The sequence below is a fragment of the Acipenser ruthenus genome, chromosome 8 (assembly GCF_902713425.1).
Source record: "Acipenser ruthenus chromosome 8, fAciRut3.2 maternal haplotype, whole genome shotgun sequence".
Lineage (NCBI taxonomy): Eukaryota > Metazoa > Chordata > Actinopteri > Acipenseriformes > Acipenseridae > Acipenser > Acipenser ruthenus.
Genome location: NC_081196.1, coordinates 22,189,647 through 22,206,739, shown reverse-complemented (window position 1 = coordinate 22,206,739; position 17,093 = coordinate 22,189,647). Strand labels below are relative to the sequence as shown.

Sequence of the window (17,093 nt, the reverse complement as noted above, 5' to 3'; positions counted from 1 at the left end):
CATCTTACCTTCCAGAGTTTTTTTGCAGTGCTCGCAGGTGAAATGAGGTGCCCAGGGTTTGTCTTGATCCCCGACAGGCATGCCGAAATATGCCTTGTAGGCCTCACACATCTTAGCAGATGCTTCCACGGAGTACTTTTTCGCTCTTGTCTTGATAAATTGGCCGCAGACATAGCAAAATGCGTCTGCCGGATGCTTGCAGCCTCTTGATGCCATCTCAGAAAAATGCAGATATGTATCCACTTAGGCAGCTGGAACTAAACTGAACTGGTGGGCTTAAGGCCCCTGTATTTATACTACTATTTATATTACTGGAAAGTTCTAGAAAGTTCTAGAAGTTACTCCAAGTTTACTCAGCACTGAATCTATCTGGAATGTTCTGGAAAATAGGTAAATTTCAAAATATCACTGTTCTGGTCACAAAAGCAAAGTTTGTGGGGAATAGCCATTTTCTATACTTTTGAGGCATAAGCAATTAGGAAATAACACTTACTACCCAGGAACAAAAAAAAATAATAATAATTGTTACACGGTGTTATTATTTGTTTGGTTCAGGACACTCTAGAGAATATTATACAATACTTCAGGAACTATAAAAAATACTTGGATGTTCTACAATAAGTTTTTAAAAAAATTGCTGAAACTTTCTCCGTCCTTTTAAAATTTAAATGCCCATCTCAGTGACGTCACATGGGGGGGAAAAAAACACATATCAAGGAGTGTGTGACAGGGCTAGGAGCCCTGCACATGAAAAGGCTGTAAAATGTATTTGTTTTGTATTATGGTTTAAAAATGTATTGTTTATTTATGTTAGAACGGGGTATCCCTCCGCCCCTGTGTTTAGTGTGTGTTATTTTGTATCTGTTTTGTTTTATTATAATTCATGTATTTTTATATATGACAGCATAGCAGTGCATTTTTGTTTTGTTATTGTTGAACGTGTTCTGGCAGGGGTGAGGTTGGCAGCTCGGTCACTAATATAAAAGCCTGCAATTCTCCCTGCTCTGGGTGAGTTATTCGGAGGAGAGAACAAGAGTGAACAGAGTGAGTTTAAAAAGTAAAAACATAGGATCAGTGAAAGCAATCTGCCTAGCCTGATCTGTGTGTTTTTGGTGTTTAGTGAGTTTTGTTTTTGTTTACATTTTTTTGTTTCGCTCTGTGAGCAAGTGTGTTTGTTGTTTTAAAGGTTTTATTTTATTTTTGTTATTTGTGAATAACAAAAGTGCCTTTGCACCGTACCTGCAGTGTCAGTGTTTTTGTTCCTGCATCTGGCCTGACATCACCATCTCGGCTTCCCTGTCACACATGGTGTCAGGTGGGATCATCAGCGCCTCCTGGACTCAGGCCGGAACAGGTACTGCAGGTGCTTATTTTTTTTTTAAATTACTTTTTTTCTGTGTGAAGAGGACGATGGGAAGGAAGCTGCAGCAGCAAGAGGAGATGGTGGTCATGGGACCCCCATACTGGGAGGCCGAACAGGAGCAGTGGAAGGCTGAAGGGACCCTCCTGTGTGTGATGTGCATGACTGGGAGGACTGCCCCTATGAAGACCCCTGCTTCTGTGAGGCCTACTCGGTGGGGACGGTGTCCTGTGCGTCCGGATGGTTTTGGCTACTGGCGCAGCAGACCCCATCACCTCCACAGGCCAAGAGAGAGGAAGGTGAGGAGAAGGAGGCAGAGAGGAAGTAAGGTGTGGGAGGAAGAAGAGTGGTGCACCAATTGCATGCGTTACGATATGAGGAGCACCACCACTCGTGTGTTTTTTTTTTTTCTTTTACTGTTTTTATTCCTGTACTTAAAATGATTTTAATTATAGTATTACAGTTTGCCCCTCAATACCATACCCCCTGCAGTTAGAAAACTAAAACAAGGAGATTGGGAAATTTGTCTCTGTCCACCCCTCCCATTACAATAAAGCAAGCATGTACAGTACAACACACGACTTTGCAATAAAAAGAGACGAGTCAGGAAAAAGATATGCAACACTAACATTCAATGGAAAAAAAAGGAAACAAATAAGCAAAAAAAAACCTGGAATGAGGTATGTGGAATTTAATAATCCCCTCTGTCCTGTACTTTCACTACACAAATACAGATCGTAAATGCCTAAAAACTCCCCTGCTCTTATTTACATCCGCTGTTTATCGTACAACATCACCTAGAAATCTCTCATGCGTGATACTCACTGGTGCCAATGGCTATAAATGACGCTGGTTCAATGATGTTGAACCTGAGAACTGGCAGTACTAATATCAAGGTCTAGTGCTGTTCATATTCTCATCAATGCTTGGCTTGAATCATGCAAAATAATACCCATAATGGGTCACAGAAATGAGGCATCTATCAGAAGCAAGCAAGTCACAAAGAAAGAAATGCACGGTCCTACATCCCTACTGGTAGGGGCAGCTAACTCAACAACAACGGCAGCTAACTCAACAGCAGCAGCAGCTAACTCAACAGCAGCAGCAGCTAACTCAACAGCAGCAGCAGCTAACTCAACAACAGCTAACTCAGCAGCAGCAGCTAACTCTTCCATCTACACTAACATTTGCACCATTCTTTTTCAGTAACATCCAAGTAATGGACAGTATTTTTAGCAACATGCATGAATGGTAATATTCAAAGTCAGTATCCAATGTTCTCTAGTAATGTGTAGCTATTAAAAAATAAACATGAAATGAATAGTTATAACTATTTGTACAATAATAAATATATATTTAGTTTTGTTCTTTTCTTGCCAAGTACTTCAGTTGACTCTTGCTCTCTCTCTCACACAAACACACAGCGCTGCTCATCTGAACACTTGGAAGGACACACCACTGAAAATCATTATCAAAATATAAATGCCAAATTGGTATGTTTGTAATTAGCAATTATGTTTTATAATCAATTTCTCCGGGATGTTGTGATGTGTTGAAATAACACAATGGGGGTTAGAAGTACTCGTGTCTCATAATGCCCCTCGTCGCTGTTAGAGCACATTGTCGTACCATCATTCTTAATTCACTACACTCAGGCCATAAACTGACAATATGTTGCAAAACTAGCAAATGGAACTGAATCATCACATACAGGTGGCTTTTCCATAGACCTAACTTAGGAGCTGCCTCTGTGCACACTGGGAGGTGTATTTCTTAGTCAGGTGTAAGCAGAGGTTACCTCTTGCCCAGGACTACAATCCTACAGTTCTCTGCACAGATGAAACAAGCATATCAAGAGGATAAAAGGTTAAAATATGAGTACTTTTAATTTGATCACGACAGGTTATATATTAAACCACACTGTAGGATTGTTATTGATTGGTACTCAATTGTGTAACAAGGGGCAACAGAGAGAGCAGTTAATTTGCTTTATTAATTATTAATTAAAAAAATAATTATTAATTATTCCATTTAATAAATACCTGCCAACTTCTTAAAGGGAATTGCTATCAGCATCACCCTAGTTATTTAAATCGTATATTTGTTTTATAACAAGAATATGTTTTCCAATGGAAATTCAATAAACATTACAATTGAAGGTTTTGAGTTTACTTTCAATTAATTTTGCTTTACAGGAACATGCTTGATAATGTAATCCATGACTGGAAACGGATGTATTATATAATATAGATTTTAATGCTTTTAATACTTTCTCCCCCTTTTTCTTAAGCTTGTGACCAGCTTGCCCTGGGTGTAGCTGCTGTGTTTGGTCCATCTCACAGTTCATCTGTAAGTGCAGTGCAGTCTATCTGTAATGCATTAGAAGTTCCTCATATCCAGACCCGGTGGAAACATCCTGCAGTGGATAACAAAGACACATTTTACATCAATCTCTACCCAGATTATGTTTCCATCAGCAGAGCTATTTTGGACATAGTGCAATATTACAAATGGAAAACAGTTACAGTGGTGTATGAAGATAGCACAGGTATGTTACCATTTTTTTTAAATTTCATTTGGGTTAAAAATCTCCCTTACAAGAAACAAACACAGGCACACTATTTTATTGTTTTTGTCTGTGCAGTATAATTTGGTAGCATGGAGATTATGCTAGCTGCTAGCCAAGAATTTGGGCATTACATAGAGACATGTGGCAAATGGACAGTGACATCAGACATGGGGAAGACAGGGGAATTCTGCTATTCATTGGCTCCTACAGTAGCACTTACAATGAAGGTTTAGGAGGGTTATGATTTTCAATTATTATTGGGTCGAGGCTATCACAACCCTCACTGTTTATCCTGTTTTTCAATGTCCTTCATACCCAGTGATTCTTGAGTGAGCAGTGAATTAAATTAAGTTTTGAAATGAATGTAAATGAATCGTGAAAGGGTATGCAATCTAAAAAAGGTTGAAGTACCCGAGTACCCTGGGGAATTTCCAGTTCATATATGGTAGCAGCGTAAAATTAATCACATAATAAAGATGCATGCATCATAGCATTTCTTAGAAATTACATTTTTACTATTGTATGCCTCATTGGTTTAATTAGAATCTTTGATGGCAAAAAAAAAAAGTTTGTGTTCAAAGTGACTCTACACTGGGCTAAAGTTTTGTTTTGTTCTGTTCTGCTTTATATATAATTATACAGTCACCTCCAAAATTATTGGCACCCTTGATAAAGATGAGCACAAAAGGCTGTATAAAATAAACACCACAGGTAATGAGCTATATTTTATGCTCATATATGGGAAAACCATATTCTTTTATTCTAATACAATTACTCAGAGAAAACCGTTTTTTATTAACAAGTAATAAAAAATGTTCTCAAAAAGATTGGTGTCAGAATTATTGGCACCCCTAAAGATTCTTCTAAATAAAATCAAACAAAATTAAATCTGGATTAACATTCTACTTCAAGTTCATCTCAGTCTTAAGGAACTGTACTGTGGTCTTCCATGGCTTCCTGTTTCACTGAGGTATAAAAATGAGGTAACACGCATATAAAATCAATTTGTCATCCATCACCATGGGGAAAGGCGAAGAACTCACAAATGAAAAGAGTCAAATGGTTGTTGACATTCATAAATCAGGCAGTGGGTACAAAACAATAGCTAAAAAACTAAATATACCACTGTGACAGGCTACCTGCAGCGATGATGTCAGGTCAGAAAGAATCACACAGACAGGCAGTACTCGGTTTGAAACTGAGACGCTGCGGTGCTCAGTGTTTTATTGTAAAATAAAAGGTTTAAACAGAAAACAGGACACAGCCCTTGAGGCCACAATAAATAGACAAACAACATGGATTAACACTAAACAAACAGTGGATGAACAGACAAACAAACACGGTGAGTCTAAACACTAACAATTATTATTTTAGTTTACTTTTCCTCCTTCTCCACACCCGTTCTCCACTCACCGAACACACAACCCTGAGTGAGTGCTTTGTGCATCTATTAAAGGAAAAGAGAGAAAAAATACAATATAATAAAAATAGAAATTCCTAAATATATTTTCCAGGGAATATATAGAAAGTACCGACTGACCTACTATCTGGTTCAGTGTTTGTCAATACACACCGTTCACTCTGTGGATTTAATTAACAGTCCAAACCCACTCCTACTAGGGATTGAAGAGTCCTACCGGGACGTAGCTTCGTAGTACTTCTCACCAAAAGTATAACAAAATTAAGAATTAAAGAAAACTAAACCAAGGTAAAGAAAAATAACCAAAAACCACAGGGCAAACCCAGTCCACGAAAAGAACCGCTCTCCTGTAGGAAGAGCCACGCGCCTTATTAGTGCCCAGTGGTGCGCATCATTTATTACAACTCAATCTTCTTAAAGGGGAAGACGCTGTGATAACTGTGGCTCGTCACAATACTGTTGTGCCGGGATTCAATTACCAGTTAATTATTCACTTGAATCCCAGCATGTGAACTAATTCTGTTCTTTTTTGCTCATCTTTATCAAGGGTGCCAATAATTTTGGAGGTGACTCTGTGTGTGTGTGTGTGTGTGTGTGTGTGTGTGTGTGTGTGTGTGTGTGTCTGTCTCTCTCTCTCTCTCAAATAAACAAATTAAAAATATTTAAAAAAAATAATAATTTGTAGCAAAAGTTTTGCTTTTGTGGATAAGGAAAAAAAGTTACAAGAAATAGATGTTTACAATTATTTTGGTTTCAGCAACTTTTTTGCAAAACTCCAAGAATGATAATTCAAAAGTATTCATACCCTATGATGCTATGATAGTGTTGTCTACAAGGTGCAAGAATGTTCAATATGATAAATCTAGAAAATGCTGGATTGCAGGTGAACATTCTTAGATCGTATAAAAGGGTTAGGAATAGGGTGATTACAGTCATTACCAATAAGTCAATATGGGAAAAAGTAAAGAGCTGTCTGAAGCCCTTTGGCAGAAAACTATTGTCATAAAGCTGAAGAAGGATACAAGAAGATTTCAACTATTGTTTCTATTATAAAGACCTACAAGACTCACTCATGGTACTGTCACAACGCTCCCTCGATCTGGAAGAAAGAAGGTTCTTTTACCAAGAAAAAGTAGAAGAATTGTGAGGAAGGTTAATAACAATCCAAGATTCACTGCCAAAGATTGTTCAAAGTGAATTGGCTGGAAGTGGGAGACAAAAAAAAATCCATAAGAAAGCGTTGTGTACTATACTTGTATTATTTGCTAAACATAGAGACTTGTGGTGACTGATATCAAATGAGTCACTGAGTTCTGGAGTAGTTCCACCAGCATTTACATACACCAAACCTTGACGCAGATATTCTTTGTAATTATAGGCCCATCTCTACTCGGCCCTTTCTGTCTAAAACCCTAGAACGCGTAGTGGCTCAGCAGCTACAGTCATCTATCAGAATGTGATATTTATGAATGCAGTCAGGTTTTAGATCAAGACACAGCACTGAAACAGCCCTTGTTTAGGTTGTTAATGATCTGTCCATGGCCGCTGACTCGAGTGCACTGACCATTTAGGTTCTATTTGACCTTAGTGCTGCATTTGATACCGTAAACCATGCATTTCTAATTAACCGCTTGGAATGTTGTGTGGGTATTACTGGGATTGTCTTACAGTGGTTCCGATCCTACTTGTCAGATCGTAGGCAGTGTGTTTCTATGGGTGGCTATACATCTGACCCTAGCCCGGTATCTACCACAGGGATCTATTTTAGGACCCTTAATTTTTAATATCTATATGCTGCCACTTGGACAGATCATACGTCGTCATGGTGTGAGTCTTCACTCATATGCAGATGACACACTATTATATTTTAAGACTACACCTGAAAAAGAAAACCAAAAAAGGTCTGCACTCAAAAATTTGAAATTATTTCCTTTATTTAAATTAAAAACATTTTTCTTAAATGTGCAGTTCTAGGTCACGAACATGTTTCGCCTGTAGGCTTCATCAGCGTTGAACACACACTACCCCATGCAGTATTTTTTAAAATCTCTGGCGAGCAAGAGAAGACTATGCTATGTGAGGTGCGGTTGGAATTCCTTTTAGTTTGACAGCTCGTGCTGGTGCGTGTGATTCAGCTGGATGAGCCCATTGAAAAAATTGCTCACCAATTATTATAAACCTGTTATACATGTAAATTATACACAATTCTTATCCTTAGTCTACGAACAGAGCTAAAATACCAACACTTTAGGTTAATGATATAAAAATGATCCAATCACAATGTTTATTACAGTATATTTTTAAATACTGGCTGTAAATCTACAATAGTGCAAGTCATAATTTGAGTCTTCTCCCACGCTGTCGCTTCCACACGCCGTCGCTGAGAAGTAGTCGTGGAAAAGTACAGAGCAGTTAGAAGCAGTAAGGAGAAATTACATCTTGAATTGCTTTAATCAGAAAACAATGCAGCTTAAAGTATAACAGCTGCGTGTCTTTTTCTGATAAGCTGAAGCTCAGAGCAGCTGATTGAAATTTGCCGCCATTCTGAGACGTGGGGGAGGGGCAGAGCCAGCAGCACAACACAGATACAAACAAAAGCCAGGCAGTCTTCCCAGCGACAGCGTGGGAGAAGTACAGTCGTGGAAAAGTACAGAGCAGTTAGAAGCAGTTTGAAAGCAGGTTGACAGCTGCAGAAGCTAAACTAAACTTCCAAAAAAATGAAAAAGAAAAAAAAATTAACATGGTCTTCAAGGAGCTGGCACACCCACAATTCATGCAATTCACGGAAGTCAGCACCCCTAGCAGACTGGAAGCCACCAGGGAGCTGGAAGAGGATCAAAACAGCTGGGTTCAGGTAGGCAGAAGCAGAGAAAAAAAGAAACTTCATCAAATACAACCACCAGAAATCAAAACATCCAACAAATTCGAGCCACTTCAAAATTTAGATGATCAAAACCAAAATCAAGAGAACAAAAGGAACAAATTCCAGGACCCTATAAACAGCAAAAAGATGGGAGGTCATTATTATTGTTGACTCCATATTGAGAAACACAGCAAGTTCAGTTTGCAGTTTGGACCCCCTTACAACAACAGTGTGCTGACTTCCAGGAGCCTCTGTCACGCACATCACTGAGAATGTGGACAGGCTCAGGAGACAACCCGGTAGTAGTCGTCCACATCGGTACAAACAACATTGGAAGAGACAGGCCAAGATCCCTGCAAAACAAATTCAGAGAGCTAGGAAGGAAATTAGAAGACAAGACCAAAACTGTGGTATTTTCTGGGATACTGCCAGCACCTTGCAAAGAACCATACGGACAGCTGGAAATACAAAATCAAAATGCATGGCTGAAATCGTGGTGCACACAGGAAGGCTTCACCTTTCTTGAACATTGGAGCACATTCTACAACTTAAACAAAAAGGGAACCAATCTACTCGGAGAAAGGATCCTTGAGGAGGTTCAGAAGCATTTAAACACGAAAGGAAGGGGAGAAAACAACAAAACAGAAGGGAGACCACATCAAAACAAGGGCAACAACTCAGGTAAGACAGCCATTAAATGTATTTATCCAAGTGCTAGACGTCTCAGAAACAAAATGTTAGAACTTGAAGCTACTGCACTAACAAGTAATGACGATGTGATAGTGTGGCCGAGCGCTGTTGAGTGGCATGTGATGTGACGTCACGGACCAGGAAGTAACAGAAATGGTGAAGCTGAACGCAACGATGCTCAGCGTTTTATTAAATAAATAAACCAAAAGATTTAAACAAACAAGACAGAAACAAAAGAGCACGTTGGCCAAACAAATAAACAAATAAGTATCGTGCTGGTGTAAAAACCAACACGCTTAGCAGTTGTTTTTATACGCTTACTCTCCTCTCTCTCTCAAAACCCGTCTCGCCTCAGACACTCTCCGCGAGGGTAGAGAGCTGCAGGTTTATATACAGTGACCATCTCCCGATTAGCAACAGTTAATCAATGAATTAACTCGGGAGATGGTCACCGTCTGCATGAGCTAATAAGGATGCGTGACTGTCAGCTAGTTAAATAAATCACCAGTTGATCAGTCACGCATCCTCACAATGTTTTTTTTTAAAAAAACTAACAAATAAGTGGTGCTTTGCCGTAATATAAGCATAAATCATAATATAAAATAAATAATAAACAAAGGGGTGGGACAGTCCTCCACAGATATGTGTTACAGAAACTTGGTTGTCAGAGTGATGGAGACGAATATAATATTAGTGGGTATACACTGCATAGGAAGACATGCAGGACAGATGAGGCGGAGGGGTAGTGCTATACATAAGAAATAGTCTTGAAGCCCAGATATTCAATCTGGACGAAGAAAACAACGCCGAATCCGTATGGGTCAAAATAATGGACAAAAATTCAAAGGGTATAATAATAGCAGCATGCTATAGACCGCCAAATTCAGAAGCTGAGCAAAATAATCTGTTATACAATGACATTAGAAATGCGTGTAGCAAAGTAGAAGCCGTACTAATGGGGGATTTCAACATCCCCTATATAAAATGGGAAAATCCGGTGGGGAGCACGACGGACGAAATTGAAATGGTGGAAATGACAAATGACTGCTTCCTATCGCAATCTGTCAAGGAACCGACTAGAGGGGAGGCATGCCTTGATTTAGTGATTTATAACAAAGACAGAATAAATAAAACAGAGGTCAGAGAGCCACTGGCAAACTCAGACCACAACATGGTCTCATTTGAAGTGTTTTTTAAAACCCCAAAAGTAATGACCAAAGCTAAGGTTTACAATTTTAGAAAAGCAAACTATGAAGGTATGGAACAGAGACTAACAGTAGTAGATTGGAGTAAAATAGAGAAAACATCCACAGAAAAAGGATGGCTGTTTTTTTTAAAAATGTAGTACTAGAGGCGCAAAACAATTACATCCCAAAAGTAGACAAATCTAAATCTAAAACAAAATGGCCAAAATGGTTTAATAGACCTAGGAGTTTGTTGACTCAGAAATGTCTTCATCTAGACAATGTGGGGAAGCTATAAAAAAAAGGCCAACAAGATGCTCGGATATATTGTGAGAAGTGTTGAATTGAAATCAAGGGAAGTAATGTTAAAACTTTACAATGCCTTAATAAGACCTCATCTAGAATATTATGTTCAGTTCTGGTCACCTCGTTACAAAAAGGAGATTGCTACTCTAGAAAGAGTGCAAAGAAGAGCGACCAGAATTATCTCTGGTTTAAAAGACATGTCGTATGCAGACAGGCTAAAATAATTGAATCTATTCAGTCTTGAACAAACAAGACTACGTGGTGATCTGTTTCAAGCATTCAGAATTCTAAAAGGTATAGACAATGTTGACCCAGGGGACTTTTTCGACCTGAAAAAAGAAACAAGGACCAGGGGTCACAAATGGAGATTAGATAAAGGGGCATTCAGAACAGAAAATAGGAAGCACTTTTTTACACAGAGAATTTGTGAGGGTCTGGAACCAACTCCCCAGTAATGTTGTTGAAGCTGACACCCTGGGATCCTTCAAGAAGCAGCTTGATGAGATTCTGGGATCAATAAGATACTAACAACCTGTGAACAGGATGTGAGTGGTGTAAATACAAGTGAAGGTCCAGACCAGAGTTCTCTCCCAAAAGTCTGTGTTTATTTGGCAAAAACCACAAATAATAATAATTAACCACTCCTCTACCAGCAATGGTGTCGGCGGGGAACACGGCAGGTTTACAGTCCTGACAAAAATAACAATAACACTCCTGTAACCACAATCCTCCGTGCACGAAACTCTGCTCTTTCTCCGGGGTCGTGGTGAGTACTGGTGCTGTGCTGTGTTGTGCTGTGAGGTACGTACTCCGGGTCTTAGTTCTAGCTCCGCGGCTGCAGCTCCCGACTCACTCCTCCTCTGCTGAAGACAAAAACACAAACAAATAACAAACACACAGACTCCGGCTGGGTGTCGTCATCAGCGCAAGGCGCTGTACTGATGTAGCTGCTTCCCCTTTGTACCCAGAACCTCTTCCTTACAATCAACCCGTTGCCATGGTTTCTTCAATAGGGGGCCGCCCTGCAGCTTTGCAATGGAATCCTTCCAGGTACTTGCAACTACACGCACCCCCTAATACGGTCACCTTCCGGTTTCCGCCTACCGTCAAGGTAGTCCATCTAGGTCGGGAGGGAGATTACAGTTCGAATTCTTTCTCTCTCTGTCACACAACCAAACAAGCAAATTATTATGTAAATTATTAAAATATTCTGAATTGCCTAAAAAGTATTTTCTACCCTATTACAATAATAAATAAGGAGTAATTACCTATTAAAGAAAGAAGAGAAACACTCATCTGTACAGTTGAATGATTGTTATTTATTTCAGGCTTAATTTATGCATTGGTTTCTTATGCATGATATCTTTAAGCAGTAATTTATAAATTCTGCTATATGAACGAATATTTTTGCCAACTATTCTATTTCATGCAGTGTTTATTATTTGATTATTTGTCCCAGCACTGAGTTAAATCTGAACTTTAACATAATTCAATATGGGACCCAATATTGAACGGGAAGATATGCCTTTCAGAAAAATGTCTTGTGTTAATAAGGTAAGAATGAAACAAATATACAGCTTTGTGAATTGGGCATATACTGTAGACTTCAAAAAAAATATATATATTCATACCGAAGTTAGAAAAAGAGCTGGCACGGATGGGACCACAGGTTTTGCTGTAGCAATAGCAACTTTATATTGGAATTTCTATAGAACCTTACATTGCTGACTAAGTTAAACACCCTGTCAACTAAAATGTTCTTCACTATTTTCATTGAAGAAATTCAAATAGTGTACATTGCAATGTTTGAGGGATGCTACTTATTTTCTCTTCAGCACATTTATAAGGCTGATTTTTATTAAAGCTAGCTGTGGCAATGGAATAATGTATCATTTTGTAATGCTAATAAATAAATCATAATAAATAACAATAATGTTGTGCATTAAGTGTATGTTGTCAATTTTTATATACAATGTTTACAGGCAATATTTGTTATATACTTATAAATTCAATGTGGTTATCTTATCAGATGCAAGCATTATGGGTGTGAAGGTTTTAAATTTAGATTTGGAAATCGGGCTCCCGAGTGGCGCAGCCAGTAAAGGCACTCCTCGCAGGATGTGCCCTATAGCCTGGAGATCGCAGGTTCGAGTCCAGGCTATGTCACAGCTGACCGTGACCGAGAGTTCCTAGGGGGCGGCGCACAATTGGCTGAGCGCTGCCCGGGTAGGGAGGGCTTAGGTCGGCAGGGGAATCCACGGCTCACCGCGCATCAGCGACCCCTGTGGCCGATAGGGCGCCTGTGGCTCTGCAGCAGAGCCGCCAGATCTGTGTTGTCCTCCGGCACTATAGGTCTGGTGGCATTGCTGTGGATCTGCAGTGCGAAAAATGACGGCTTGGAAGGAGCACGTTTCGGAGGACGCGTGTTCCAGCCTCCGTTTCCCGAGTCGGCGGGGGGGGTTGCGAGCGGTGAGCCGGGGATACAGATACTAATTGGGCATGCTAAACTGGGGTGAAAACCGGGGTAAAATAATTGGCGACGACTAAAATTTTTTTTAAAAAAAAGAAATAGATTTGGAAATCGGCAGCTTCAAACTGGAAATGTTCATATGTGAAACCAGAAGATCTGTAAAACATCTGCCATTTTTGGTCACTCCCACTTTCAGTGGTACCATGTCTACTTCGAGTTGACCCTGCTCTGCAAAACCCTAAAAAAATACCATGCCCTTGAAATCAACCATTGAGGTTGAAATTAATGAATATAACTGCCTCTGCTTTTCTATGGGCACACTAGACATTTCGAGTGATAGTTTTACATTTGAATGGTCATATATATTATTTTACTTGCTGTAATTGGACTAATGCTTTACAGGACTGCTCCACCCATACTTTCCAGCCCATTCATTATTAGTGATACGTCTTTGTCCTTGGTGTACATGTTCTACAGTTAAGTGGCTGCAGTTAAACTGGCATTAAGAATATGTTTATAGGTTATTGTTTTGATTAGTGGCACCTACATCGAATGTTAGCAGTTTCCTCAGAGGGAATTTATATTTAAGTTTCATTATGTATTGCAATTGTATATTTCTGGGTACAAATTAAAACTTTTTTATTTTTAAAATGGAATATCTGACCAGAGCCCCTATTTAATTTTACTGGTGGTTTCTGTATAATAATGCAAACTGGCACAGTGCAAGTTACTCTTTTGATATCATACTGTATATCCATTTACCTGTGTATACATGCATTTTGGTAATGCACACCCCCATATCTTGGGATGCAAGAGGTACCAACACTATAAAAGGTAGAACATTTCATTTTAAAAGGCTAGCTAGTATTAATATCCAGAATACATGTCTATAGCAGTCCTATAAATGTAAACAAGGGCATGCTATTAAATCTAGGTTACATAGTATAATTATAAGACAAAGTAACCTAACATTTACGTTCTTTACAGGAATGTTGATCATTGTTATTGAGAAAGACTGGGCTTAGAGTCCTGTGAAGGTCAGATTCAAAACCCAAGCCGAACCCGCAACCCGCTGCAGCACCATCTTACCCACAACCTGACCCGATTGACCCGCTTTAATATGACCTGCAACCCGACCCGAACCTGCAAGTGTTTGTCCCTTATCTGCGTCGACTGATTCTCTCACGCTCACGCTCTCACATTCACACACAGATATATCTACCATTCTTCACAGATTGAGTTTATAGAATAGGCCAGGGGTAGGCAACCCTGGTCCTGGATTGCCACAATCCTGCAGGTTTTGTAGGTATCTCTTAATCATCAATTGCTAAATATCTGGAACACATGGTAATTCTGACCAATTGAATCGATTAGGGCTTGGGTAAAACAAATACCAGAAGTGTCTGTGACACTCCAGTACCAGGATTGCCTACCCCAGGAATTGACTATACAGCGTGGTAGCTCGCTCTAGTGGTCTGGATATATTTTAACATTGTAACATTAACTATCTACTTACTTTACTATAAAATACCTGTCTCATCCTTTCGTGCCACCAGTTGAACGGGAGCCACACCTGTGCTTTTGCAGAGATGTGTACCCGTTTTGTGGCTGTCGTTCACAAACACATAATGAGCAACGAATCCACACATGTACATTATTTTCTTTCACTGCGATTCCAAAAGAATTCTGATTTACCTCTCAAAGTATTATCCGCTACATAATAATATTATTAACCTCGTCCACAGACATTTTTATATCACCAAGCAGATGTGATAAAAGTATCTGACGACGTATCAAACAAGCTGCAATACAAACCGAGAACACTGCTTAGTCAGCGGACTCCTCCCTAATCACCTCCTGCTTTAGTGCAGAAAATACCGTAACATTTACCTTCTAATTTGGGAAAGGGTTACAGATGAGTACGCTGAAAGGACAAAAAACGTTTGTAGTGATGGCTTTTTGAGGTATTAATTATGTTATTAATTATAAGTTTTACATTATGTGTGTCTTTTATAGTTAAGTTGTTTTAATATGCTTTTATATTAAGTTTCTATACAGTATTGTGTAAGTTTCGAGTTCTTTCATTTCCCATCGGCAAAACCGGCTAAGTGCAGTTTTGCATAGCCTAACACGACTCAAAGTCACAGATAGGTGTCTGAGCTAAAAGCCAAAAGGCAGATTAGCAGAGATAGTGTGAGATGGGGGAGGGGAACTGAAAGACAAGATGGAAGCACCCTTCTAGGTGGAAACCCCTATCATTGGACAGAAGTAAGACAAATGGGAGTAAGACAAATGGGAGTGGAGTCAACAACAATTGTTTACAAAGGTATAAATATCAAACATTGTAAAGTTTTGTCAGTCTTTTCATCTCTTTCGAATTGACTCCATGGATATCCGTGCTTTCTGATACAAACATATGCACTGAGCTGTACTAAGGCCTTGTCCAAAGTCAGTTTAAATCTCGTGCTTATATGATTGTATTGGAGGTATTCCTTTCTTGTATATAAAGTGTTTTTGAATCAAAAACCATTTGTCAGCTTAATTTTTGCATTACACGTTTTTGGTGATTCAGACATTCCGACCTGAGCCCAATCCGCTTTTGTGGGTCACCCACGGGTACCCGACCCAATGCAGGACTCTAACTGGGCTCTGTTCACAAAGATTTAACTTTTTAAATAATGTTACGAGTTGCTATGAATACATATTTGATAAAGTTTGATTCATGAAATGTTCACATGCTTGTTTAAAACAATTCAATTCAATAAACAACATCATTCAGGAACATCAGCATTTATTAAAAAAAAACACATTTAGAAAATAACTTAAAGGTTTCTCAATTATATGTAATCTGAAAAGACAAGAGGCCTTGTTTGGATTTTGTCTTTTAGGGTTAATTCGCCTGCAGGAGCTTATCAAAGCACCATCCAGATACAATATCAGAATTAGAATCCGGCAACTCCCCACGATGAGTAAGGATGCCAGACCTCTATTGAAAGAAATGAAGAAGGGCAAAGAGTTCTTTGTAATATTCGACTGCACACACCAAACAACAGCAGAGATTCTTAAACAGGTGAGTGGCAGTAACTGTTTTTGTCAATTTGGTATGAGTCTTTACTTGCATGCATTTCTCATAGGAATCTTTTTTTTCTGGTAGATGAATTTGTTATTGTATAGCTCAATTTAGAAAAGACATAAAGGGGAGCAGCCTTTTTTATAACGTATTAAGATATTATGGCGCTAAAGATCAGAGCAGTGCTGGAAGCTGTGTAAGGGACCCAAAATAAGAATAGAGGGGCTTTGCAAAGATATGTATATGTTACATTGACTTACATTGGAATTAATACAAATGTATAAATAAGTTTGAGAATTCCTGGTAAATGAAATGTGAAACACTGCTTGTTACATATTCCAATTAGGAACTTAAAGAATAGTTTGAGACTCAAGCCTTTATGTAGAATAATAGATAGCTTGGAACAATATGTGTTATTGTCACAAAGACGGCCGGAGTGGGTGGTGTCAGACCAGAAGCCAGGAAATAAACAGACAGAGACTTGGGGTTTTGGTGAGGCTGAGCGCGTGATCGCGCTCAGCATTTAATAAACAGAACAGAAAATAAAAGGTTTGAAACAACACAAAAACAGGACACGGCACTTCACGCCAAAATAAAGAGACAAACAAAACGACTAGACACTAACACACAGGTGAAACGGAGACGAACAAACACGGTGAGTACAAACACTTATATTTACGATCTTATTTTACGTTTTTACGTTTTTACGTTTCTCCTTCTCTCTCTCTCTCTCTCTCTCTCTCTCTCTCTCACCCGTTCTCCACTCTCGAACACCCAACCCTGAGTGAATGCTACGTGTCTCTATATATACTGTTGTGCTGGGATTCAATTACTAATTAATTATCCACTTGAATCCCAGCACGTGAATTAATTCTGTGCAACCCCGTGCTCACATATTACATTTAACCAGCACGTGAAGTGATTTGTGCTCTCCTCGTGCCTAAATACAAATCTACACTTTTTAAATACACATGAAACACAGACCCGTTTATATCCCGTGTACCAATGACTATACACCAACATTAACACACGCAACATACAACACATAACACACAAATACACACAGGGGCGGGGCGCATTGCCACAGTTATATTCCAAAAGATGATGGTAAATAACTACAGTATACATTTACATTTTCTTGACAAAAAAATAGCTCAATAC

General features: G+C 39.1%; 1 protein-coding gene across 1 annotated transcript in view; it reads left to right on the top strand.

The window, feature by feature from the left end:
- The window catches only part of LOC117407445 (glutamate receptor ionotropic, kainate 1-like), a 102,585-nt gene that overhangs the window by 37,955 nt on the left and 47,537 nt on the right, over positions 1-17,093 (top strand). Inside the window, 2 exon segments of the mRNA XM_059028698.1 lie at positions 3,651-3,908; positions 15,751-15,932. Of these exon segments, the coding sequence (XP_058884681.1) occupies positions 3,651-3,908; positions 15,751-15,932 (440 nt within the window).